A 25,952-nucleotide genomic window follows, 5' to 3' on the forward strand; every position below is an offset into this window, starting at 1 on the left:
AAAATGAAGGGTTTGCGACTGCGAGCCATTGGTTGAGTCCCAGGATGATATTTTGACCGGGGACTAAATATCTTCTTTAGACAGAAAACAAAATAATCTTATCTTTAGCAAACGAGAAAGTCAGCAAAATGTTCTTACAGCTCACCAGAGACGCACAAAGGTATGATGTTCAAAACCTCTTAAGCAAACATACTTAGTGTGTCACAAATTCAAGATACAATTCCCAAAACTTGTTTCAACAGAGTTCATCAGGGAGGTTATTCTAATCAAACCATTCCTCAATACAATACAAATAATCCCTTTCTACAAACTCATTTAAAAAGAAAGTGATTTGATGTATTCCATATATAATCTACAATATGAAAATCCAAGGTGTAGATTATATAATAATCATATAATAAGTTTTACATTCATTCATTTTAACTGTGTAATTTAAATAAAAAATTGTTATAAATCAAAACCTCTTAAATAAGGTTTACAGTATTTAGCACATCTTGGGCTGTATTAGTCAACCACCACCATCTGCAGGCCAGTGTGTGCTATTACAATAGAATCAAACATACTGAAAACCCATAAAGAATTACAGTGTCATTTACAGAAGGTTTTGGGGGTCCACAGTCAGTATGTAATCGCACGTGTGTACCAGGACTAAATTAAGTTTGTTTATTATCCGAGGTCATCAAGTCAACAATGAAAGGTTACATTGGCTTCCATAATATTTGTCAGAGACATTATTGTGTTTAAATGGAATTAATTATAATAAATATATAATAAAGGAATTACAGCTGCTAATGTCTATTATAGTTAAAAATGTTGAATGAATGTTCACGTTTTTAAGTTTTCAAAGGTTTTCAAATGACTTGGGCTACTTTACAAATTCTAAGCAAGACATTATAGAACGTAATTATGGTAAACTATATCTGAAATGCATAATATCTTGGAGGCTGGAAGTTTCTAAAACGTATGCTTCATATTATACTGCGTTTTGCTTCCTCATATCATCAATGCGCATGTTTGTAGTCACAGAGACAGGAAGCTGAGTGACAGACAGTAAACATGGGAGCCGGGATGAGCTCGTGCCATTCAGTCGCGAGGAGTTGGCTGCACAGCTGGAGTGACTTTCGCTCGGCGCTGCTGCCCTGAAAGTGAAGCGGGATGAATGAGGAAGCGCTCGGTTTCTTTTGAGGAGGTTAGTGACCCGAAAGTGTAACTTGACATTTATAATATGTTACTTTAGTCGCATTCTCGCACCTGTGTAGCTTGTGACCCAGGGTCACGTGTCTCAGCCGCAATAATAAAAAAGCATTAACTAAACTTTATGAGTTAACACTTTGCTTGATTCAACATCATTTGCTTAACTTGTTCCTGTATAGACCGGTTATGTAGACATGCGCAGAAATGTGACTGAAAAGTTTTGTAATGTTAATCATGTATACAATGAAGTTTTTGTTATGATGTGTGCCAGTGATCTATTTTTAAATCTGCCCTATAACACAGCTGGATCCGGCAGTTGGTATTTCCTCTACAGGTGATACTCATATTAGCTGTAGACGCTATTAGGCAATAGACTGTTTAAGTTTGACGTATATGATTTTCGAAAGTAGTATAGAAAGTGAAAGGATGTCATGTTGGTTTATTCGAGATTATTTAGCTAAAGAGTCAATGAGATTTTCTTGCATACTTTACAAGTGGAGACGAACCCTGTCCCATTAACTTTCTTTTAAACAGATCAAAGATTGATGTGTAACAGGCAATTGTTTTGTCTTTTAATGTTGGATATATATTTTTTTAATCCTGTCTTTTTACCAGCTTGGTCCTCACTTGAAACTTCATCTTCTCATCTGCTCTGTGTAAATAAAAGCAGAAAGGTTGGGTCTCCTTCACACTAGTTTCCTATGGTTGAAGGGCACATTTGATTTGGACTATAGATGCTGTTTATCAGTCCTATTGCAAGCTTTACCACCTCAAGGTTGGACGATCGGAATCAGATTACCTTTATCCGTCCAACAGAGGGGGAAAAAAAGATATAAATGTGTGTTGGTGTCATTATGTCCGAAGATGTAACACTATTATAATGTTGGTATGGTTTGATGTGGAATGTGTGCAATCGGTCAATGTATGGTTGTAATGTATTGAATATAACTATGATCATGTCAGATCCTTGAACTGATATTGGAGGGACAGCTGCAGGTCATGAGGCACTGTGTTTATTTAATGGGTTATTCCTTTAGTAATGCTGGACATTCCTGCTGCTGAAGTTTTCATTTTGGAGCGATGAAAACACGGCTGTTTCAACAGTCACATTCTTTTCGGGATGATTTAAAAGTATACATGTTAACAAATAATATTTATGCATAATGTGTTTCCTAAGGAGAGCACTTACAATTGTATGCAGCTCAGCATTCGCCAAAAATGTGCATTTATTTTAATTCAACCTCAACACAAGTCTGCCTCTGTCAAATTTGCAAGTATTATTTCTGTGTTTTTCTTATTGTGTGCATGTTATCATGTGCACATTGCAAACATGAGCCTAATTTCCCAAGATTTCCAGACTAGACTTACAAACAGTGAAATTATATTTTAAATTACCCTAAAAAGGAGTATCCCATCATTTGAAAAAAACCAACTGCATATATGAAATATAAGATAATGCGTCTTCATCACATGATGTGAATCTGCAGTGAAAAAAGAAAGCTAATTAAATTATGAGTGACATCCTGTTTCATGCATTTCCTCAACATAGCTTAAAGTCAGTTTAACTAATTTTGTTCTTTTCCTGATTTGTGATAAAAGTGAATAAATAAATAAAAGGGTCCAGCTGAAAGTATGCTGCCAACATTATACATAATAGGGCCCGCTTTTTCATCCTGTTTTCCCTAAAGATGGAGTTTCCTGTTATTCTCTTTGTTATATGTTGAAACATTCAAAACTAATTGATTGATGAGAAGTGCACATGAGTGTAGTAGAACTGAAAGGAAAGAAAGGCAATGGAGAAGTTAGGCGATCCCCTCTAAATACTTTGATTCGTATAAAGATTAAAAAACAATTGCTGGTTGTCACAGGTTTTTAGAATATAAAAGCTGCTATTTGTCAGCTTCCCGAAAGGTATCATCGTGTATATTCAAAATAAAGTGACTATCTTTGGATTTTGTCTTGAAAATATCAGACATTTAAAGACATCCTCTTGCCAATATCTCTTTAGTAGGGCGGTGGCAAAGTGGTTAGGGGCTTGGCCTGGGAACTGGAAGGTCACCAGTTCAAGTCCCCGAAAGAGTGCCCCTTAGCAAGACACTGGTTACCTACACTGCTTCCCGGGCGCCTTACATAATGGCAGCCCACTGCTCCTAACACTAGGATGGGTCAACCGCATTTCGTTGTCCTAGTACTTGTACTCTGTGCAATGACAATAAAGTTGAATCTTTTTTTTTTTTTTTTTTTTTTTTTTTTTTCTACCTTGATTTCTGCCTCCTCAACCCACTTTTTACCCCCATACCCTCTACCTCCTCTTTTTCATGCTCCGTCTGACTAGTCAATACCGCTTCTGTTATCATTGACGCCTGCTCTGTTCTGTTCCCGTTGGGGAATTTGGCTGCTGCTCCAAAACGGAGCCGAACCGTTAAATATCTTATAAGGAAATACAAGTTTTCTCTGACTTAAGTGACGCTGACTGAAATGTTGGACTGAGTTGTTGTATATAAGTACCTCTGCGGTGATAATGAGCTGGAACAAGCACTGATATGTGTCATGTGTTGTGACTTTATATATCTGGAAAATGTTCTCATGCAGAACGATGAAGATGAGAGAGCTGCAACAACTCTCTGCCTTTTTATAACACAATCTTTTTCTGTTTTCTGTCGTCTTGAATTATCTCCTTCTATGACTGATTTTCTGTTTCTTCTCTTTAAACTTTTAGCGGTTGTGATCTGTCAGGTCTGATTTGGAACCCTGGTCTAGTTTTGTTGTTCCATCTGGATCCAGAGTTGGTGTTAGTGATGGCTGACCATCTGCCCCCTGCTCTGCTGGAGGCCTGTGTGGTGTTAGGAGCCTCTAGTGAAAAACTCAGTGAGGTCTATCAGGTATCCGCTTCTAAAACACATGTGACTGATGTACTGTAAACTGAAAATTAGTAATGAGAAATTTTTGTTTTTGAAGTTAATATATATATATTTTTTAAGTTGTATGTTCCTTACTTTTCAGAATCGGACTAGTCCCTCTGAGATTAAAGTATTCTTTTTGAATATCTAAATTCATGTTTGAAGTAAGATAAGCAACATTTCTGTCCATCCTTGTGACGTTGAGATAAAGAGCAAACAAAATGACCGCAAACTCAAAACAACCACAACAACAACAACAACAGGAATGTTAAACTGGTGTTTCCAAGTTTGCTGACTGTATCTCTACTGTCCAAATCTATAAAGACAAAAAAGAAAAACAATCATAATGAGCAAATTATTGATAATATATAACAATAGTGTTTGTTATTTGAGGCTCACCAAGAAAAGACCATTGGGGAAATGTAATACTTAGTGCAGTAAGCAGAACAAGGAAACATTACTCATTGGTCAAGAGAACCAAAAAGAGCATAAATAATGCTAATGCTAATGATGCTAAAAAGCCATACCACTTTTTCCAATTAGGTAGTCAGTATTAGGATATCAGCATTACAAAAATTCCTTATTCTATTAAAATAGCTACATGAAAATCTGTAGAATATGGGTAATGTAACATTTGTCAGAGTAAGCTATAAAAAGAATACAGCACCTCCAAATACTTTCCTTTCTGTCTCCCTCTCAGGCTATTGACAATAATGAATCTCCAGACCACCTCCTGTTGGAGCCTGAGGTGCTGCATGTCCTGGCGCCTCCCTTCTTTAGCAGACCGCTAGATGAGAGTGATACATTGAGGTCACATGGCAGGAGGCGGCGCTCCTTTCTCAGGAAGAAGAGGGAACATCCTTCAGCTGCAGCGACCCCGAGCCAAGGTCTGGTACTTCTATCCACACCACCTTAGGACTTAGTTGTTTAACTAGGTTTGATGATTTCTCCCTGGCTTAACTTTCTCCATGTTATAATTGTTGATTTTTGTTATTTTCTTTGGTTCTATTTACCAGGTGGCAGAAGAAAAAGTGAGGATGTCATTGTACCCGGAGACATCGACCTCATGGCTTTACCCCAACTCTGTTTCCCGGGTATTTTAGAATGCATCGCCTGCACATGCTCACACAAATTTGGTTAAAAAACTACAGCTATTTGAATTTGCATGCATGTTGATAGTAGCACAAATAGATGTTTTGTAAGTATAGTATATCATGACCATGTGTTAACAAATTAGGATACCTTTTTCTTGTTTCCAGGTGGGCTACAAGTAACTAGTGAGCAGAAAGATGAACAATTCCACTTCCTGGTTTTCACTGATGTCTTTGGCAACAAGACCCATGGAGTAGTAATGCAATGTTACCGACCAATACTGGTACAACATGGAATACTTCACGAAATACTTCACACATAACAGTTAACATAAATGTTGACAATTCAAACAATGAGCATGTGTCAATAAATAGTTTGCCAACATAGAGCAAACTGAAATGAAAGCAATTGACTGTCCCTTTCTTTCCTGTGTTTTTACAGGAAGGGACGTCTATCTTCCAGAACAGAGCTGGGGCCTCTAAACATTTCTCTGCCTACGGCTTCTGTGTCATATCCAAATATCCTTACTTTACTGCACTCAAAGATTGTCTGTCATGGTGAGAAATAGCTTGAAAGATGTAACCTCAATATTCACTTCAGTTCATTTAAAGCACAGTTTACTCTGTACATTTAACAAGTCAGTAAAATGATGTTTAGCAACAAAGATCATACAGTTCAACCCTACAGTAATAGGATCTCAGAGGCTGGCTTATTTATCAATGAGGTAAAGGACTCAGTGATTTTCATTCCCAGCCAGTACAAATCTTAAAAAGTATTCACAGATGTTGTGTGAATTTAATGGGTTTAGCTTTACAATACAAAACCTATGCTAATATCTCTGTCTCTGTTTCCTTTGCTTTTTGTTAGTCTGTTAATCCAGTTAAGAACTTGTCGTTTATCTGACATGGAGGAGAGAGTGAAGGAGTTTGCAGCCAAACTTTCCCTGGTGCCTATTCCCCCTCCTGGAGTACTACATTTGGTGTGTATGTATGTGAATGTTCAGTGTCTAGTAAAGTACTGTGGTCCTGTAAACATTCATAATATAATGAGGCAGGAGTTTACAGGTTCATATTGCTGACATAACCGGTCGTTTTAGGTAGTGGTAGTTTTAGCATACGTTCATATGTTTGTTTTCAGTGAATTCTCTGACTGATGCAGCCAGACAGAAGATAGAGAAACACAAACTAAATCACTTTGTATGTTTTGCAGATGTTTACCTTGCATCCTTTGACCATCGTATTACCATCCAGAGAAAAAAAAGACCAACCAGCTATAGATTTAGACCTCCATCTGCCTTTCTTCTGCTTCAGGCCACAGCAAATACTACAGGTACTACACGCACCTGTTGTGTTAATTTTACTGAAAAAGAGGAAGCTCACATTAACTCTCTTCCCCTGGTTGTTTGATTTTTGTCCCCGTCTCTGCAGGTGCTCTCTTGTCTCCTGCAGGAGCAGCGGGTGGTGTTATTTTCTGCTGATTGGGCAAAACTCACGCTGGTGGCAGAGAGCTTCTTGCTTTTCCTACAGGTCAGATGAAAATCTGTGTTTACAAATCTGCTAGGGCACAGTGGTCTACATAACCTAGATCATATGTTATAATCTAAGATTGTTATTGATTTTAAGTCATGAATCAAATATAATGTAGTAAAATGTATTAAAGTCTAATGTCCTAAAAGCACAGTTCTTTGTAGCTTGTGGATTAAATGAGTAATAGGTCAGGGCGTCAGCTAAACATCCTAAAATAATTACTTCCTGTGGCTATTTGATTCAGCAGGTCATCCTTCATTTAATCCTGTGATTCATTAATGTGTCCATCTATGCATTTCTTCCAGCCTCTGTTGTGGCAGCAGCCATATGTTCCTGTCCTGGCCAGAGGCATGCTGGACTTCCTCATGGCTCCTACTGCCTTCCTTATGGGATGCCATCTCAGCCACTTTGAAGAGGTTGCTGCTGTGAGTACACAACCCCACACATTTACATACAGCTACAGGACAATGTTTGTCATCAAAGGCAGTAGAAAATGAAATGAATAATGGGAATGCTGTTTGCTGAATGTACATTAAATCTGCTGCACATATCCAAAACCAAATACATCTATGCTTCAGACTTAGATTAAAATAGGAATGGGACGTCTATTGTTTCTGCCTCTGGCCTCAAAACTCAGGTTTAATGCAGTTTTAGTCACTGCATAGGTCAATACTTTGCATTATGTTTGACTCTCATCTCTTGTTGACTAAATATTCCTTAGTAGCAGAAAAACATTTTGTGGAAATATTGTCAAATATCTGTTTACGTTGGAAGCTTATCAATTCATGGAAAAACAAAATGAGGAAAATATTTACTTTAGTCTTCATCTTCCTATATCAAGGAAACAGACCATCTGATCCTAATCAACATTGATAATGGAAGTGTCTCCACTTCTTGTTCTGAGACTCTGGACCTACCAGAGATTCCCCCGGCGGCTGCAGACTGCTTCACACAGAGGTACTCACTGTAATGCCACGGATAAACTAGTAGCTCAACTACTGCTAAATCCTAGTAGCATACAGAAGTACAAACTAAAGGTTAATTATGATGCTACATTTGATTTGAACTTCTTGATTTTTTTTTCATCAAACTTGGCAAGTGATATGAAATGTTTTTGTTAGTTTACAGTATGAGTGTGTGTTTGCAGGTGTCAGTCCCTGAAGATACATTTTGACCTGCATCAGTGCAACCATGCAAGCTGCACTGACATCAGTGAGCAGAGGGCTCAGAGAAGAGCGTGGCAACGCACCCTCAACCACGACATCCAGAGGATCACACTGGAGCTGATGGTCAACATTTTCAGGTTTTCTATGTGTTTGTGTACTGAGATCTAACAGGATGGTTAACCTTAACATGTATTTTTTGTTGATATGTACATGTATGTAAATAACAGGGATGTTAGCAGCCATCTGAACTGCGAACATCGAGTGTTTAACAGTCAAGAGTTCCTGAAAACCAGAGAGCCAGCCGAACAGCTGTTTTACAAAAAGGTAAACACTAACTTGGTAGAACAAGTGATATTTTGTATTATTGAGTGGTTGACAAATGATCCGACATCTCTAAGCGTACTGGGGTGTTGGGCCAGGTGCTTTAAATCAACGTGGCTGTGTTGCAGGTGTTGGAGACACACATCTTCCATTTCTTCCTTAAGGATCGTCTCAACAAGAAAATTGACAACTTTGCTCAAATGGAACTCAGCACTCGTTCTGAGATGCAGCGGTAAGTAATTCAACTTATCTTCTTGAACCCACGTTATCTCTGTTCAGTGCGCCCTGACCTACAGCCTTTGAAAAATGTCAAATAAACAAATCTTAATATAAATCCTATCAATCCTATGCTGTCAATTTTAAACATTATATTATTCTGCTCTAGGGTGAAAGCTATGGTTGAGGCCCCACGCAGACCCACCATGCAGGAGTTTCAAGACCGTAGATGCAGTTCTATTGCAGATGTTAAGCCGAGTAAGAGACTGGGGATGAGCCTCCCTAACCTCGGAGATGACCAAACAATCAGCTTTCAAAGAAACTCACTACTGAGCAGGATCATCATGCCTGACGCAGGTGAGACTGCAACAGATGCACAAACAATCAAAATTAAAGCAGAGTAGTTGCTAACGTTGTGTGTTCAATCCTTTTTGTTATAGTGCTGAGAACTCTTCCTAAACCAACAAAGGTGTTTAAGCTCCCGGATTTCCCATTCTCTCTGTCCTTCCACTCTGTCCAAGGGTATTACTGTGAGCTGATTCAGCAGCTTGGCAAATCCATCTCTGTCCAAAATGAGAACTCTTCCCTGCTGGCAAGGTATTCAACTTTTACTATTTCTTAGGCTCCAACACTGTCATCACTGTCTCCTTCGTTTTTAATGTTACCATATTACACTGTTTGTTTATCGGCATTTCTTGTTGATGTTACTCTCACTTCTTGATCTTCTACTACAACATTTTTAGTATTTCTCCAAAGAATTGAGGATTTAATACATCACTTCTCCCTCTGCAGATTCTACTACCTGCGTGGTTTCATTAACACACTGTACGGGCGGCGACTGGAGGCTCTGGGTGATTTCCAGAACCTTTACAGGACAGACACTGCCATCTTCCCCACACAGCTGGTCACATGGCTTGTGGACTCACTGCACCGAGACGAGAGGCAGCAAGCTGACAGACGGCCTGAACTCAAGAGACTAATCCTTAAGGTCAATTTTCCCAACACATCACATTAGATCACATTATTCCCTTCTTGTGAAATTGCTTGGCTATAAGTTTGCTGCTTTTGTTTGCCTTTGTTGGTCATAAAGTAGTGAACATGGACATGATGTCGTCTCTCATCTATCAGGTGAAGACAGACAGTGAGAAGCTGCTGGTGCAGCCTGATGAACACGTCAAGAAATTTAAGCTTCCCAAAGACACTCTGCATCTGGAAGAGTTTGTGCGTTGCATTCAAGAGTGCGGGATTGTAAAAGATGCAGCAACTATACACCGATTATTTGACGCTCTCAGTGATGGTAAGTGAGGACAGGCAGCATGATGAGTGTGTTAAGACATCGCCTTTGATCATTGACATTTAAGGAATTGTATACACATTTCCAATAACAAAGTCAAGTGAAACAAATTCATTTGAAATACATAGTGGAACATTTATAAACCTTGAAGGCATTTTGTTTGTTCTGATGGTGGACACATGAGCCATTATATAGTTATTATTTCCTCCACCAGCATCACATGACGTTAAATCTATTACATCTCTTCAATCAAGCAGATGTTAGATGATCTTTTGCACTCATTTAATGCTCTGTAAGCGTGAAGTACAATTTGTGCAGCACGCTGTCTGTTACACACACACACACACACACACACACACACACACACACACACACACACACACACACATGAAACTAGTGTCCAACTGAAGTGAAGGAGATTAATATATTTTACTAAAAAATGGTTCTGTATTTCTACCTATTAACCAGACTTAAAAGTCTTTAATACTGTCAGTGTTAGGAAAATGAAACATTTAGTTTAAAATTAATTTGAAAAATGTTACAGACAATTATCACCTGACTGACGCTTTATAGCCATTTAAGAGTCTGTAAGGTTATTGTTTTTGGTTTAACTGTCCACATCTTTACTACTTTAGTTCACCACTATCATAGCCTTTCTTTTTGGCCACACCATGCAGTTGTTGAATGAAACACTCAACAAAAAAAACAAAACTGTATGCTTTCTGCTCAGCACCAAACAGCAGACGGATTAAGAGTGAGCATTGGACGTCTTTTAACAAGTGTTTTGAAAAGAATTACGACTTAAAGTTGTAAGCTTACAGTGCAATGCTCCAATTGGTCTTTGAGCTCATTACGCATGGATAGATAAATAATCATCAGTAACATATGAAGAACAATAATACGCACTATTGCACTGACTGTCAATGTGGAACTAACTAAATCTGTTTGTGCAAGTGGTTTAATGTACATGTTTTCAGCTTGCATTTGCACATGGTTTCCCCGCTCAATGTGTCAAAATGTCTTTGTCTTGTATGTGTTTGTGTCCCAGGCCAGCCAAAGCAGGTGAAGCCTGATCTGTTCAAAGACTTCTACAACTTCTGGAAGGAGAAGGAGGCCAAGGCACAAGACGTTGACTTGCCCTCTGAGGTCATAGACCATCTTGACAATAGCGAGTGTGTCTACAAGTTGTCGTTGTGTGTCAAGACCTCCCATGGCGTCGGTAAAATTGCCATGACTCAGAAACGTCTCTTATTGCTCTCCGTGGGACGACAAGGATTCCTGGAAATCGCAAAGTTCAGAGACATAGAGGTCAAGTGTTTTTGTAATCCTCCTTCTGTAAAATCATGTTGTCTGTTGAACCTGTATTTCTAAACCTGCAAATGTATTTAAATCAATGACCCCCACCATCTTGTTGCAGGATGTGAAGGTTGCCTCAGCTCCGTTTCTACTTCTTCGTATTCCTTCCCTTCGTATTCAGACCTCTGGTAAGCTAGAGATGTTTGAGGCTAATCTAAAGACAGAGACTGTACTCTGGAACTTCATGGTGAAAGAGATGTGGGCCGGACGCAAGATGTCCGACCAGCACAAGGTACACGTGAATAATGAATTCTCAATGTCTAAACAATCTAAAATCCAACAACAAAACTATGTATGCATCAGCCAACCATGCAGATTCACAGGTCAAATTTGTACTAATTATACATACTGTTATTCTGCCAGAAATATAAGTGGTTGACAAATAATGCATACATGCCTCATTTATTATAGGACGACCACAGCAGTGATTTAGTTACATGTTTGACTAGCAAATCCATTTCAAAGGTTATTTTAACATTTGATTTATTTATTTTCTCTTCAGGACCCTCAGTACATGACTCAGGCTCTGACCAATGTCCTGTTAATAGACGCTGTCATGGGCTGCCTGCAGACACAGAGGTCCATCATTGCTGCCTCAAAGCTGGCCTACTTCGATAAGATCAAATATGAAGGTCTGGGCTCACTTCTGAATCTTGATCTGTTTTTGTTTCTTCTATATACACAAATAATAAGGTTAAAACTCACCAGTATCCTTTATATTCCTCTATACCCACCCTTCATTGTCTTTCATTAACTGTGTTTGTCTCTGCCCAGTACCCATGATTGTGCCTAAAACTACCTCAGAGACACTAAAACACAAGATCAACCCCTCACTGGACCTGGCCGAACCACAGACTGTTCATGTGCTGCTATACACACCAGGTACCATCTGGAGCTATTTACAGAGTGTATGATTAGCACTTCATTGTATGTGTCTTACTGTCAAAGTAGTTTTTCTCCCCTTTTGTCTTATGGATGATCTTAAATGTCCTTTAAAGATGAAAGCAACCAAGACATTTCTATGTGATGATAATCAGTTCATGAGTTCAGTGACTGTACACGTGTGTGAGGCAGCAGATGCTCCAGTGAAAACTCTCCACATAACCTGATTAGTCTTGTTGTGGAGAGTATAAGCAGGCATGATAATAGCGACCTTGTAGTCCCTCATTTGTTTCACTGTGGCAGAGAACAAAAACAGCTGGAGGCTACTGACCAGCACTGACTTAAATCAATACAGAGGATAACAAACAAGATGTTAAGAAGTCTTAGACGTGTGTGACTTGCGCTGTGATATAGAGTGTGTATTGATCTGTTGTTTGTCAAATGTTCTTATTGAAGTCCCTGTCAATAAGAACATTTATGCTAATTCATTTGTGTCAACAACCTAATTGTTATCCTTTCTATCTATGTATTTCAATTGCAACTGAAAAATGAATGGATTCTGTTTCCAAAAAACTGAAAAAATTACAATAAATGACAGGGGTTTCCAATTTGTCCACCCTGCTTTGCAAAGTTTTTACTATATAAACTCAGCTATTCACGTGTCCCTGTGCTCTTTCACACTTTGTCACTTACTCCAGGTCAGTTGTCTTGCAATGACTCGGCGGGTGAGATGAACCCCAAACTGTGGGTGGCTCTCAGTGGGGGCAAAGTGGTCGTGTTTGATGCAGCTAGCTGGTCCATGCTGCAGGACTGCATCCAGGTCGGAGAGATGCAGCTGGTGAGAACTTTATATTACAAAAATGTGTTAAGAGGTCTTGTAGTAAAGTTGGAGAAATTGTTGGATTACTCTTTTAAACTTAGTATAGAAAGTATGTGATGTGATAGGGTAGGAATATTCTGAAAGCGAGCCTTTTTCTGCAGGGTTAGTTTTTTATTTGTGCTAAAAGTGGCTTTAAAACAGTTGTACATAAAGTAAAAATATTGTGGGTGAGTGTCTTATCCCACCATTTTCTAAGATAAATTATCCCAGTTTTCATCTCTCATGTAGAACTGCATGCTGGGATTGGTCCAAGAGCAGGTGTGGATTGGCTCTCAGGACTCTGTAATCTACATCATTGACACTCACAGCATGTCCTGCAACAAACAGCTGACTGAGCACAGACATGAAGTGACCGGACTGACGGTGGACAACAGAGATCAACACAACAGGTAGAGACATGAGAATCTCTACTTCGGATTTATCAAAGTGACTTGAGAGGCTAAAACTGACGTGTTGCAGCAATGTAAAAGTGCTTTTAATTAATCTTTTAAAAAGAAAGGTTCACTCAAACCTTCTTTCTTAGTCTGCAGATGTTCTCCTGCAGCAGTGAAGGGACAGTCCTGCAGTGGGACTCCGCCAGTCTGAAAGTGAAGCGACAGATACACGTCAGCTGCAAGCGTCTGTCCTCCATACAGATCTATGATGGCACTTTGTGGTGCTGTGAGTGCACACATTTCCCTTTTGCTTTCTGATCAGCTATTATTGCTTTTTTTTTAACACAAAATCCAGGAGCACTCAATTGAAAGCCACATTGGCTGAATGATTCTTGTTAGCTCTATGTGGCTTTTAGTGTTCCTCTTTAATATTACAGTGTGGACGACATGACAAAAATATAAAACCTGCATCCCTCTCTGAGCATACCTGTGCTTTTGAAATGCAATATACAAGCAAAGAAGTGGAAAGTGTGTCTGTGTATTCACAGGTTGTGATGGAAGTATTGTGGAACTGAAAAAGAGTGGGACACCACAGAGAAGCATGGCACTTCCTGATGACTTAAGGAGCACGCCCAGTAACTTCAGCAGCTTCATCGTCCTCCCAGAGGTGACTTGACATTCCTCAGCAAAAATGTTAATCAGTAAAGCAAATTAGCAGCCTACCAACCACCATTCAAAGTATTTGAGTAACTTAAGAAAGCAATGATGCATGCCAGCATTCAACAGTTCATAGTTTATAAAGCACTGGCCCCTAAAGTGTTGTGATGTAGCTGGAACAAGTAGTCACTGCATTGGCAGAAACTAAGAGAGTCAGTTTCTTACCCACAACTTTTTACCCCTTGAATATTAGGATCGAACCATATTATAATGTTCCTTGCTGCCAAAGATGTTAATATGCATAACAGCTTGCTGGCCACAGATAAAAGGCTTTTTGTCCAAAAGTGAAAATGTGACTTCCCTAGTTTCTGTGTGTGTGTGTGTGTGTGTGTGTGTGTGTGTGTGTGTGTGTGTGTGTGTGTGTGTGTGTGTGTGTGTGTGTGTGTGTGTGTGTGTGTGTGTGTGTGTGTGTGTGTGTGTGTGTGTGTGTGTGTGTGTGTGTGTGTGTGTGTGTGTGTGTGTTTTAGCGAGGTCAGTTGTGGACGGGCTGTTCCGACTCAGGCGAGCTGATTATCTGGCACACGAACAACCACACAAGTCCATTCAAGAGAATCTCCCTGCCAGGCAGTTCAGGAGTCACCTGTATGATTCGAGTAAAGGACCAGGTAGGCTACAACCCATGTCATGTGGCAAAAATCTGTAACATCTGAGTCCTAACTTGTTTGGATACGAAATGTGTGTTAAACACTTCCTGTTATTTTGTGGATCGTGGGAAATGAAGGCAGAGACACTTTTTGAGGAAGCAAAATTGAATCACTTTAAGAGTGATTCATTTGTTTGGTGCAAATATGTTTGAGTGAAATATTTTCCAATGAATAACAGACATTTGTATTGGAAAGTATTTTTCTATCAGAAAAGGTGCTGGTCACCTTTTTTGTAGGGTAATGTTAACTGAAACACTGTTCTGTCTGAATCTGAGGGGTTGATTCTGCTCTTTTAATCTTTTTTCCCGTCTTCTACCATCATTTATTCCCTGCTACCTTACCTTAATGCTCGCTCCTCCCCTCAGATCTGGGTGGGCTGTCATGGCAGGAGCGTTATCGGGGGTCAGTGTGAGGATCAACTGAGAAGTCAGGTGTTGGTGATGGACGCTGAGAGCCATACTGTGTCAAAGGAGCTGCAGGCCCATTCAGACAGCATCCAGACGCTCTGCTCTGCTGAGGACCGCTACGTCCTGAGTGGCTCTGCACACCGCGATGGCAAAATCGCCATCTGGAAAGTTGAGTAAAAGCAGGGATAGAGTGGAAGTGGAAAGAAGAACACATGTTAGAAAGCATTGAAGACTCTTACTGACCAGATCCTCCTGTGGGTGTCGTAGAGTATCGTCGTAGTATGTTCAGGATACAATGGTGAAGAGAGAACATTTTAAATGAATAGAGGTGCAGAGAAAAATGATATTCTTCCATTTGCTGGAATATCTTTTTGTACCCATATTTAAATAGTTATTAAAAAATGTTATGCTTGCAATTGAAATTGAAAACATGGTGATGGTAGAAGAGAACTGTTAAAAATATGTTTGGTTTTTGTCACTAAGATGTTGTGTCTGAATCTGTTCCTGGATTACGAAGAGCAGATCTTCATCTTCTTGGAAACAAACCTTCTCCGAAATGTGAATAAGGTCAATTCTGTGAATAAGAATGTTGTTTCAAAAACTAGATTTTGTCTGCATATCAAAAGCAGGGATATTTAAATGCTACAATGATTATCATTCATGTTTCTCAACCAATCATAAAATAAAACATTTCAAGTAAGATCAAATAATGTTGGTATGTGTATGAGCCTTCAGTTCTCTAGGTTGCTCCCTTTCCTCCATACAGATGCAGCCTCTACAATCTATTTTAGAAAGTGATCCCTCTGGATACTGCAAAATTATCGACAGAGGATTTAATTTATAGATTTTAAATTCCATAGTGAACAATCAAAAATCAAATACTAAAAGTTTAACAATACAATGTTTTGACAAAACACACATGAACTAAAACAAACAAAGGATGCTACTTTTTTGAGGACATCAGTAGTATTCTTTTATTAGTACAAACAAAATGCAGCCACAGTCAAAGAGCTGGAACATAACACACCTGTGAGTTATTCATTGATGAATTATCAGTAGTAATTACCTTTTTACTTTGTTCAAATAATTAAGGCAGACTCTGGTGTTTTATTTCAATGTCTATATAGAGAAGGTTTTAAAATACATCTATATTATAAAATAATATAGATGTATGACCCAATGGTCTGCAGCATGAGTGATGTTTTGTTGCATATGGATATATGGATCACAGGATGAATTAAAGGGCCTCTCTGGTCTCAGTAGTATAATTCCTGATCCCACCAACCTGAGGGATTAAAAACCATAGATTAATAAATACTTTGTGAACAGTTCTTATTGATTAATACATGTTTAATAAAAGGATAATCCTGGCTTACTTCCTGGATGTCTTCTGACTCCTAACTTCCTGATCTCATCATAGACAAAGATTAAAATACCATAAGGGACAGGAACAAACCACCACTGAACTCTGGAAAAAAAACACAACATGTAACATTAGACCACAGGCTACAGGTGTATATTTGATATGGAAATGATTAATAACGGGTGAGCTTCACACTACCAATGGACTTTGAATTCACAATGTATACATTAGAATGTGTAATTCCCAACATACAGACCACTTTTCCCTTACAATCCATTCTGAGCTTTGAATTGAGGTGTTTGCCTTTACCTGATTGGCATGAAATTGAAGATGTTGGGCATCCCAGGGCAGTAGCAAAGCAGATTACCCAGAAGGAGCTGGAAGACTATGGCAGAGACAAGGACACGGTTCCTGCACACAAATAAAAACGATACAAATCAAACACACAACAAAGCATATTGTACCATTTAAAAAGAACTGCAATGTAGTACACAGACCTAAACCATTACTAAATCACAAGCTAAGATTTGCACAGTTTGTTTGTATCTGGTTCCACAAACCATTTAAAATGCTAACCACTTTTTTCTGTTTTAATGAAATGACTGCAAGACTAGGGACATGTGTGACCATCTTTGAATATGGCGTGAAGGCTGTGTGTTTAGTATAATGTCAGGTTTTTCAATTATTTTCCATTCTGAGGATAACTGTTTGAATGCAGCATAACATTTGGAGGTGTTTATGTCAAAATGATACAGCAGAGGAATTTACCCTGTCAATTTAAAGCTATAACTTTCCCAAAAGTTATACATTATGGGGATGGAGCTTTACTGACCTGAAGAAACCTTGTTGGAACACAGAGAGACGTCGAGTTTTTCTGATCAGCACATCAGAGATCTGACAGATCTCTATGCTCACGAAAAATACAGTGTAGCACGTATACTCTTGGTACAACCTCTGACTGAAGGTCTGTGAACAGAGGTCATAGGAGAAAGTTTTGTATTACACAGACATTCCCATAAACCAATCACTTCCTGTTGGATTAACATATGGGACAAAAATGTCCCCCAACGTAGGTAGATTATAACTAATGAGAGTCTTTACTAACCCATTCCTGCCCATAGCTGTCCTGAACGTCTTGAAGGTGAACATTCTCCCACTGAGAACGCAGGCCGACACACAAAAGTGGAAACCAGCCCTCCTGCGCCATGGCTGTGAAATAATCTGTAAACCCTGCAAAAGACTGTATGGCACCTATAAATCAAAAGAGAAAGAATACACGGAAAAACGTGTCAGTAACACTAACTTGGTTGGGGTAGTGACTGAGCCTCCTCCAGAGGGATTCACTAAAGTATTATCTGCTATATTGTTCATGGGTGCAAAATAGCAGGTCTACTTTTAAGTTATCTGTTTGAAGTAAAATATTCAATTCAAGGTAACTAAGTTCAGCATATATACACACACACACACACACACACACAAACACACAGAGAGAGAGAGACACACACACACAGTCTCACCAATCTGGAAGTATGAGTACACAGCCAGGGCTTCGTTTACTAGACGATCACGACGAGGGTTCCTGGGCTTTAAGTTCATGATGTCGCTCTCTGCTTTCTCATATGCCAGAGAGACAGAGGGGAACTAAAGGAGAGACATTAATACATAAACAATCTGTCAAATTACAGCAGATACAGGAGTAAGGAATATTACGATGATTTAATTGACTTTAAAGGTCACCATATCATGGTGAAATTTAATCAAGCTAAGGAACACGTAAAAATCGATAGCCAGTGAAATGACAACCAAAGTAATAATCTTAAATAAGAAATTAACTTTGTCGCTGAACTGGTCCTAATTACATAATTACTCACAATGTCAGTGGCCAGTTCGATGAAGAGGATAGTGATACACCCGAGAGGAAGAGGCACGCTGACGGTTATGTAGATCAGATATGGAGTCAGCTCAGGAATGTTCTTGGTTAGAGTGTAGGCAATGGACTTCTTCAGGTTGTCAAAGATAAGACGGCCTGAACCCACAAACACATACTTACACCTCAATAATGTAGCTCAATATCTTTAAATCTACAACTGCGCATTGTTCAGCATATGTTTTTAGTTGTGTGTGTACTTTTACTGCATATAGATATCAACAAGATAATAAGATGTAACAATTGTTTTAGATGCTGGTACTTAATGGCATCAAGGCATTATCTCTTCAAGTTACTTTTCAAATATTTTTCAGTTCAAATAAGTTAAGAATAAAAGAGACATACTTCAACAGAGACAGGTGTGATAATGTCCCCCATGTTTGACCACAATTTTTGTGTAATCACAGCTTCGTCCCCCTTAAGTCTCACCCTGCTCCACTCCAGTGACAATGGAGGCAAAGTTGTCGTCCAACAGGATCATGTCTGCGGCGTTCTTGGCAGCGTCTGACCCTGCGATCCCCATGGCGACACCAATATCAGCCCTCTTAAGAGCCGGAGAGTCGTTCACACCATCACCTGTCACAGCGACGATGGAGCCCTGGGGGATAAAAGATTAAAACATCTGAGAATGTGATCTCATCATACACACTGGATATGAATACAAACAAACCAGTGTCTTTCCCCTGCAGCTTCCTCATACACAATCCTCCCAGGAGATCATGAAACTGGCTTTGCTGATCTTTTTTAAATGATGAAATAAATATCACTGAGGTATATGTAGTAAGGTGAGGTGTGTGTGTGTGCTTCTTGTGTGTATTTACCAGTCGCTGACAACTCTCCACAATAATCAGTTTCTGCTGAGGGGATGTTCTTGCAAACACCATCTCAGGATGGTTTCGCAGAGCTTCATCCAGTTCGTCACTGCTCATGTCTTTCAGCTGACCCCCACTGATCACACAGGCACGGGCGTCCCTGCACACAAACAACACAGTGATGGCCAGTTACATATGACATAATACTGTAGACAAAGGCATGCATTCGAATAGTCCAGTGATGATGCCAGGCACTGTAGTTATGTGTAGTTGTCACACAGTAAAACATAAACATTACACTGCATTGGACAGACAGGCAGTGGGCAGTTTGCAAATACCTCTTGTTGACTTGTTCCACAGGTATGCGCTTCCTCTGGGCAATGTCTTCCACAGTTTCACTTCCTTCTGTGATAATACCAACGTTAGCTGCTATGGCCCTTGCTGTGATTGGATGATCTCCAGTCACCATGACGACCTGAAGTCACAAGATTTTTAAAACTCAAAAAGCATTCTCAAATGTTTTCTTTTTTCTATCCAAATCAAACTTAACAACCCCTTTTACGTGTACAGTAAGCAGGGCGATGTGGACATACCCTGATGCCAGCGGTACGACATTTCATCACTGCATCGGGTACAGTGGCTCGTGGCGGGTCAATCATTGAGATGAGACCAGCGAAGCACAATCCTGACGTGGGGAAATTCATCTCATCCGCGTCAAATCGATAGCCACGAGGAATCTCCTTCTCATTCAGATAGATATGACAAAATCCTACAGCAGGAGTGGAAAGAAGAAACAGCAGAGTGATAAACAGAAAAATAATATAACTAATATAAGTTTCCACAAAAAAGAAGAAGCCTGTACTAAATGACAGTTTTGGCAAATAATTGCGCACAGGACAGCCACACGATTAGGTCACATCAGGATTAAATGAAGGGCTCTCATACCTAGGACTCGCTCTCCCAGTCCTCCCAGGTCCATGTAAGCAGTCTGAAAGGCTTCACTCCATTGCTCATCCAGTGGCAGCTCCTGTCCTTTAATCAAAATGGTGGAGCAGCGCTCTAAGATACGTTCAGGTGCTCCCTTCATCACCAACAGGTAGCGAAGGTCCAGAGGATCATCCAGTTCATGGATAGATAGCTGGATAGAGAGGGGGTTGAAAGAAGCTGAATAAACGTATAGATCCACAACGAATCATCACATTATTAAAGTAGGACAAACCTAGATGATAGTATAAAAAAATGGAGAAAAAAAGTGCAATCTTCTTGTTTACCAATGTAGTAATTGATTAAATATGACACAAAGCCCTGTTCCCACCTGGAACTTGTTGGTGGAGTTGAAGGGCACTTCCACTGCCTTCTTGAAGCGATCACGGTACTCCATAACATTTCCTACAGAGAGCTCGGTGAACTTCAGTAGAGCGGTCTCTGAAGCATCTCCTACCACCAGCCTCTGTGAGGGATCATATACGCTTCAACAAAAGACAAACAATGGAAGCAAAACAATTCTAAACAACTAGAGCTTAATTGACAATTCCTCAGCTCCCATGGATGTTGACAATAACCGTCTTAAAAGTTCACACTTTTACCTTAGGAATAGGTACACCTTCCTGATCCGGTCTGAATGTGGCTCTGTTACACAGGGTGGCTACTCTCGCCAGCGAGCGCCATGTTTCTGATGACTGGTCAAAACTCTTGCCTTGGAAACCACACAATCACATAATTATTCAAATATTACTATAATGTTAATTAAGATGAACTTTTAAGCCACACTGACCATTTTGGCACACTGAGATTATCCACATTTCAAATGCATGTAATAGTTGAAATAACAAACTGGTAAAATACTGGGATAAACACTGATTGATGCTTTTAACAATCGCAAGTTTCATTTAATGTGTGTACCTGACTGATCTTCAGTGGTGTCAGCGGCGTGGATGTGGTTGTCAAACCAAAGGTGAGCTACAGTCATCCTGTTCTGAGTCAGGGTTCCCGTCTTATCAGAACAGATCACTGAAGTTGAGCCTAAACACACAAACAGTTTAATAAAGGTAACATATATACATACATGCATCCTAGATTGTCTTAATAAAGAGCACATTCCCTTTCTTTAGACCCTGAACAGAACAATTTACTAACCTAATGTCTCCACAGCCTCTAAGTTCTTCACAACGCAGTTCTTCCTGGCAAGTCGTTTTGCAGTCAGAGACAGACATACCTGTTAACAAAGACTCAGGCTGTTACAAACAAAACCAACAGCAGTCACTAAGAAAATAAATATTTGTACAATATGTTTGCATACTATTGGTTATTAAACAAAGCTAGATTTGTCTTGCTGCCATCAACATCCAATAGCATCATTCGCTCAGTCAATATCTGAGACATAATGGACAATTAACACAATTTAACAATAGCTTTATAGAAATTGACATTTGTTGCAGCGACTCACAGTCACTGTAGCAAGTAGCCCCTCTGGCACATAAGCCACTACGATAGCCATGAAGAAGATCATAGCTTCCAGGAAGGCGTATCCAATGAACATGGCAACCACAAAGAAGGTAAACCCAAAAAAGATTGCGAGACCGGCGATGATGTCAACGAAATGTTCAATTTCTATGGCAATGGGTGTCTTCTCGTTACCAACGCCGCTCGCCAAGCTGGCAATCCGACCAATGATGGTACGGTCACCTGTGCTAATGATCATACCAGTAGCTATACCTAGAGAGCAGAGGAGAAAGAAGAGGCTATTTTTATGATCACAAACAAATACTTAAACAAATGACTGAATAGATTAGGGCCAATGAAGGGTTTGACATGTAAAGTATGCACTGTTTATTGTACCTTCCAGACAGGTTGTAGAGAAGAAAGCAATGTTTCTGGTCTCCAGTGGATTCTCATGAGTGCATTCTGGAGACCTGGTTTGCGGTTCAGACTCTCCTGTCAAGGATGAGTTGTCCACCTGGCACAGAAAGTTCATTCATTAAAGTGTCATTACATGTCTACGAGAGAAAAGACATAGTAAGGGAGGGTATTTGATTATGGATTTGGCCATACCGACTTCTCAAATATGGAGCAATTCAAAAGTAGTAATTTAGTCAACTTCTGTATTCTGAGTATTCAAAAGTGTTACTCCAGCTGACCTCATGTGCTGTTAAATACTATGTCCATAACACACCGATTTTATGTGGACCCAATAATGAAAAACGTAACAAAATCTGGGCTTAAGCTTGCCTCATGTCATATTACAGTAGTCCATATGTATATGTTATACAGAATATGTGTGTGACACCTACCTTGCAGGCCTGACTAAAGATGATGCGAATGTCAGCAGGGACTCTGTCTCCTCCTTTGATCTCCACCACATCCCCCACCACCAACTGGTATGCATTTATCTGGTTTTTCTGGCCATCACGGATCACAATGGCTTGCTATTTTTAAGATTGGGATAAAAACAGCAAAGATGAAGGGATATGAACACATGAAGAAAGACACAGGGTGAGATAGATTGAAACAAGAGAGTGACTACTGAAAAGGATAAATATAAAAACATATATATGTATTTTTTCATTGATTATGTGCGACTAACTAACCTGTGGCACCAGATTCTTGAAGCTGGCAATGATGTTGGTACTCTTGAATTCTTGGTAGTAACCAAAGCAACCAGTCACAACAACGACAGTGATGAGGGTGATGGCCAAGTACAGCTAGAGTAAGAAAGAAGATGTAACCATATAGACAGGCAGCTAATACTGTTTCAAATTCCAATTTTTCCTGCTCAAAGCAATCCACAGACGCATTATGTTTCTATGATAACTCTTAAATAAATACATAACTCACATTGTCAAAGCAAGTGACATTCCCTCTCGCAAGTTCAATCCCAAAGGCGATAAAGCAGATTACAGCTGCAACCCACATAAGACACTGCAGTCCTCCGGCCAGCTGCCGGGCAAACTTTACATACTCCGGAGTTCCTTTGGGAGGCTTCAATTCATTAGGACCGTCTCTCTCCAAGACTTGAGCGGCAAAGGTGGAAGTCAAACCCTGTGATAGAAAACAGAAAAAACTGAGTATGCTTAGTTTAGGAAACTACAAAAAAAAATGTGCTTGGAAACTAACATTCTCCTTGAAACTAAATGACCCACACAAAGGGAAATAAGGTGTAGGGCATAGGTAAAGAAAAAACGAAGTGTACAAGGGAGGATAAAGTTAATAAAATAGCAACTGACCAACATTAGATAAAAAGTACTTCAGAAGAAATGTCTTACCTTGGTAACGCTAGTGTTGTACCTCATTTCTAGTTCCTCAATTGTAATCTCATGGTCATCCTGCAGGAGGAGACATATTACTAAATTCATGCAGAGCAAAAATGTGACTTTGAATAATAGATGATAAATGGATAAGTATTTTATTGATCCCAAATGGGTTGTTTTTTTTTGCATTGCAGCAGCATAAAAAGACAAGGCATTGTACACAGTCAAATTAAAAGACACAGTCATATTAAAAGACTAGAGATAAACAATTCAAAATGTCAATCTCAATAGAAATAAAATAGAATTAAAAAAGTAGAAAATATACATGTGGGAAGGGAGCTGCTGCAACAGGCTGCCACCTAGCATGGCGGCAACAGCTGAATGACCCACTGGCTGGTTGTAATGTGGTGGATATAATTGCAGAAAGGGAATGGTAAATGGCAAATGGACTGCACTTATATATTGCTTTTCCAGTCTTTGCACCTACTTCAAGTGATTTTACATATACAAGTCAACATTCACTAATTCACAAACATTCATACATAGGCAGAGGCTGCCATACCAGGTGCCACCTGCTCAGGGAGACTACACATTCACGCACCATTGGCCATACCACCGAGATAAATTTGGGGTTAAGTATCTTTCCCCCTGAGCCAGCCCACCACGCACATTATCATGACTGTACCGCCCTGAAGCTCCTGTCTTTACTTACTATATCCATTTCTTTCTTCATGCCTTCCAGTTTTTCCTTCTTCTTCAGTTTTTTCTTCTTCTTCTTGTCCATATCTCCATCCATCTCAAACATGTCGTAAGTGTCCTGAAGGCAGAAAATGATTTGCCAAGTGTTTACACAATACACAATGGACAGACTGGACTTTGCTGAGTGATTCCCTTGCATTAATTGAATGACCTTGAGTTAATTCTTGAAAGTATTGTGATATATAAATACAAATAGCTTATACAATTAAAATGTTATATATGAAACATGATTAGGCAGTGTATAAAAAAAAGAGAGAAATACAATTTAAAATGTAATAGTCAAGTCCAGTTTACCCAAAAGCCCAACAAATAATAACAAAAATAAACAGTCATATACAGGGTTGCCTACCTTTTTACTCATGGTTGCACGTGTGTTAGGGGACTGCTCTCCTAAATCAATGGAGGTCCAGACCACTCGATCCTTCTTCTTGGTCCCCGAAATTTTGGCTGTCAGTCAGGGTTCAGTTCCAAACACACACCCGTTTCTCTCACTCCCTCTTGCACACAAACACACACACAATGGTTAGAACCAGGAAAGTTTTTTTCTGGAAAAGCCTTTTATACAAAACAACTCCCCTTTTTAGAAGCACATGCGCACAAACACTTTTGGTCACACACGCATATGTATGTTGAAACACGCATTTTAATACGACTACCTGCGTAAGATGGTACTTCAGGTAGCAACAATGTCACCCCTAGGCAGGACACACACACATACACACAAATACACTCATATCATAAGCTATGCTGGTATCTCTTATCTCCCCTCTGTACGTTTCTTTTCATGATAAACTGATTGGAGTAAAGAGCAGAGTAACAGTGAAGGTTAAAACAGACCAATGTCCTTCCTACCAGTCTGCCTGACATTAAACTGCATCCAAAACTCAATGCTGCACTACACACTACAGGCCAAAGAGTCATTCTGGGAGTCGAAATTGGATCGATTGTCTTGACATAGTGAGCATTAACTGAAAATATTTGCTATTCAGGGGAAATGCGCCATATCTTCTTCTGCCATAAAGCTAAGACCTGGTGGTGGAAGAAAAAGACAAGAGAACTAAAATAGGAAGCACAATTCAAAGCCTGACAGCTGTGGCACAGGCCAGACAGTTGCTGATGTCCTGCTGCACTAAATAGCTACATTCAAAAGGAAAAGACATCAGGGAGAAAATAACCTTCAGCAGTCACAATCCGGGCACATCAGCAGTGCTACAACAGGTAGCATCAACCACTGAGGCAAGTTAATGGTGTCAGCACGTCCGCTGCTTTGTTTTTTCCTCCTGCAGTTTCAGTGGCACAGTGACTGTCTATGTGTTTACTCTAATGCAGGGGTGTCCAAACTTTTTTCACAGAGGGCCACACAGAAAAATATACGGAGAGCTGGGCCACTTATAGAGGTGAATATTGTCTCAAAAGTTAAGTTATAAGTTAGCAAAACAAATCAAATGTAGGTGAATAATGAGCAATACTTGAAAACACTTTCAGAAAAAAACAGCCTACATCTCATCTCTCTTTAGGGTTTCATTTATTTTGTTGGCAGCTCATTCCTTAAAACAGAAGCCTCAGATTGCTTATAATAAGAGTAAATATGAAGGTTCAATTCTAAGCTTGTTATAGCAATAAGTTATTATTATTTTTTTTTATCAACTAAGATTTGTTAGAAAATGTTTTAAATTCTAAATGACTGAATTTATTTGAAAGTTGGGCTCATTAATAGATTTAACATATATATCTGAGAAGTACAATATAAGACAAGCAGAAATTTAATTTGTGGGCCATATTCCATTATACTTTTAGAATTTGCTGAGGGACGATTCAAAATGGCCTGCGGGCCGCATTTGGCCCCAGGGCCGTAGTTTGGACACCCCATCTCTA

At 39.5% G+C, this 25,952-nt stretch overlaps 2 protein-coding genes across 3 annotated transcripts; one reads left to right on the forward strand and one right to left on the reverse strand.

Moving 5' to 3' along the window:
- The first annotated feature begins 1,051 nt into the window (after positions 1-1,051).
- Positions 1,052-16,933, forward strand: LOC134861590 (DENN domain-containing protein 3-like). Of its 2 annotated transcripts, XM_063878901.1 has the most exons (28): positions 1,052-1,189; positions 3,914-4,076; positions 4,795-4,981; positions 5,111-5,188; positions 5,354-5,469; positions 5,628-5,743; positions 6,054-6,165; positions 6,396-6,515; positions 6,614-6,712; positions 7,018-7,137; positions 7,554-7,669; positions 7,860-8,015; positions 8,106-8,202; positions 8,328-8,431; positions 8,585-8,772; positions 8,856-9,012; positions 9,208-9,403; positions 9,544-9,712; positions 10,758-11,017; positions 11,127-11,297; positions 11,568-11,697; positions 11,840-11,947; positions 12,646-12,785; positions 13,056-13,216; positions 13,351-13,487; positions 13,750-13,868; positions 14,386-14,523; positions 14,928-16,933. In XM_063878901.1, exons 2-28 carry the CDS (start codon positions 3,993-3,995, stop codon positions 15,144-15,146), a joined length of 3,798 nt encoding a protein of 1,265 aa, XP_063734971.1. In that variant the 5' UTR covers positions 1,052-1,189; positions 3,914-3,992; the 3' UTR covers positions 15,147-16,933. The 2 variants fall into 2 exon arrangements, with proteins under 2 accessions (XP_063734971.1, XP_063734972.1); XM_063878902.1 differs by lacking the exon at positions 3,914-4,076 and having other exon boundaries at positions 1,063-1,189.
- LOC134861591 (potassium-transporting ATPase alpha chain 1) lies at positions 15,924-24,599 on the reverse strand. The gene is made up of 24 exons (XM_063878903.1): positions 24,427-24,599; positions 24,031-24,135; positions 23,334-23,393; positions 22,906-23,109; positions 22,659-22,772; positions 22,362-22,496; positions 21,910-22,027; positions 21,518-21,786; positions 21,208-21,286; positions 20,974-21,093; positions 20,658-20,767; positions 20,387-20,521; positions 20,017-20,209; positions 19,665-19,840; positions 19,410-19,546; positions 19,081-19,231; positions 18,689-18,857; positions 18,204-18,358; positions 17,850-17,973; positions 17,438-17,583; positions 17,165-17,298; positions 16,642-16,743; positions 16,346-16,437; positions 15,924-16,254 (listed from the first exon to the last, which is right to left on the reverse strand). Exons 1-24 carry the CDS (start codon positions 24,436-24,438, stop codon positions 16,226-16,228), a joined length of 3,069 nt encoding a protein of 1,022 aa, XP_063734973.1. The 5' UTR covers positions 24,439-24,599; the 3' UTR covers positions 15,924-16,225.
- Positions 24,600-25,952: the final 1,353 nt, after the last annotated feature.

This window comes from Eleginops maclovinus, chromosome 3 (genome assembly GCF_036324505.1).
Source record: "Eleginops maclovinus isolate JMC-PN-2008 ecotype Puerto Natales chromosome 3, JC_Emac_rtc_rv5, whole genome shotgun sequence".
Taxonomy (NCBI): Eukaryota; Metazoa; Chordata; class Actinopteri; order Perciformes; family Eleginopidae; genus Eleginops; species Eleginops maclovinus.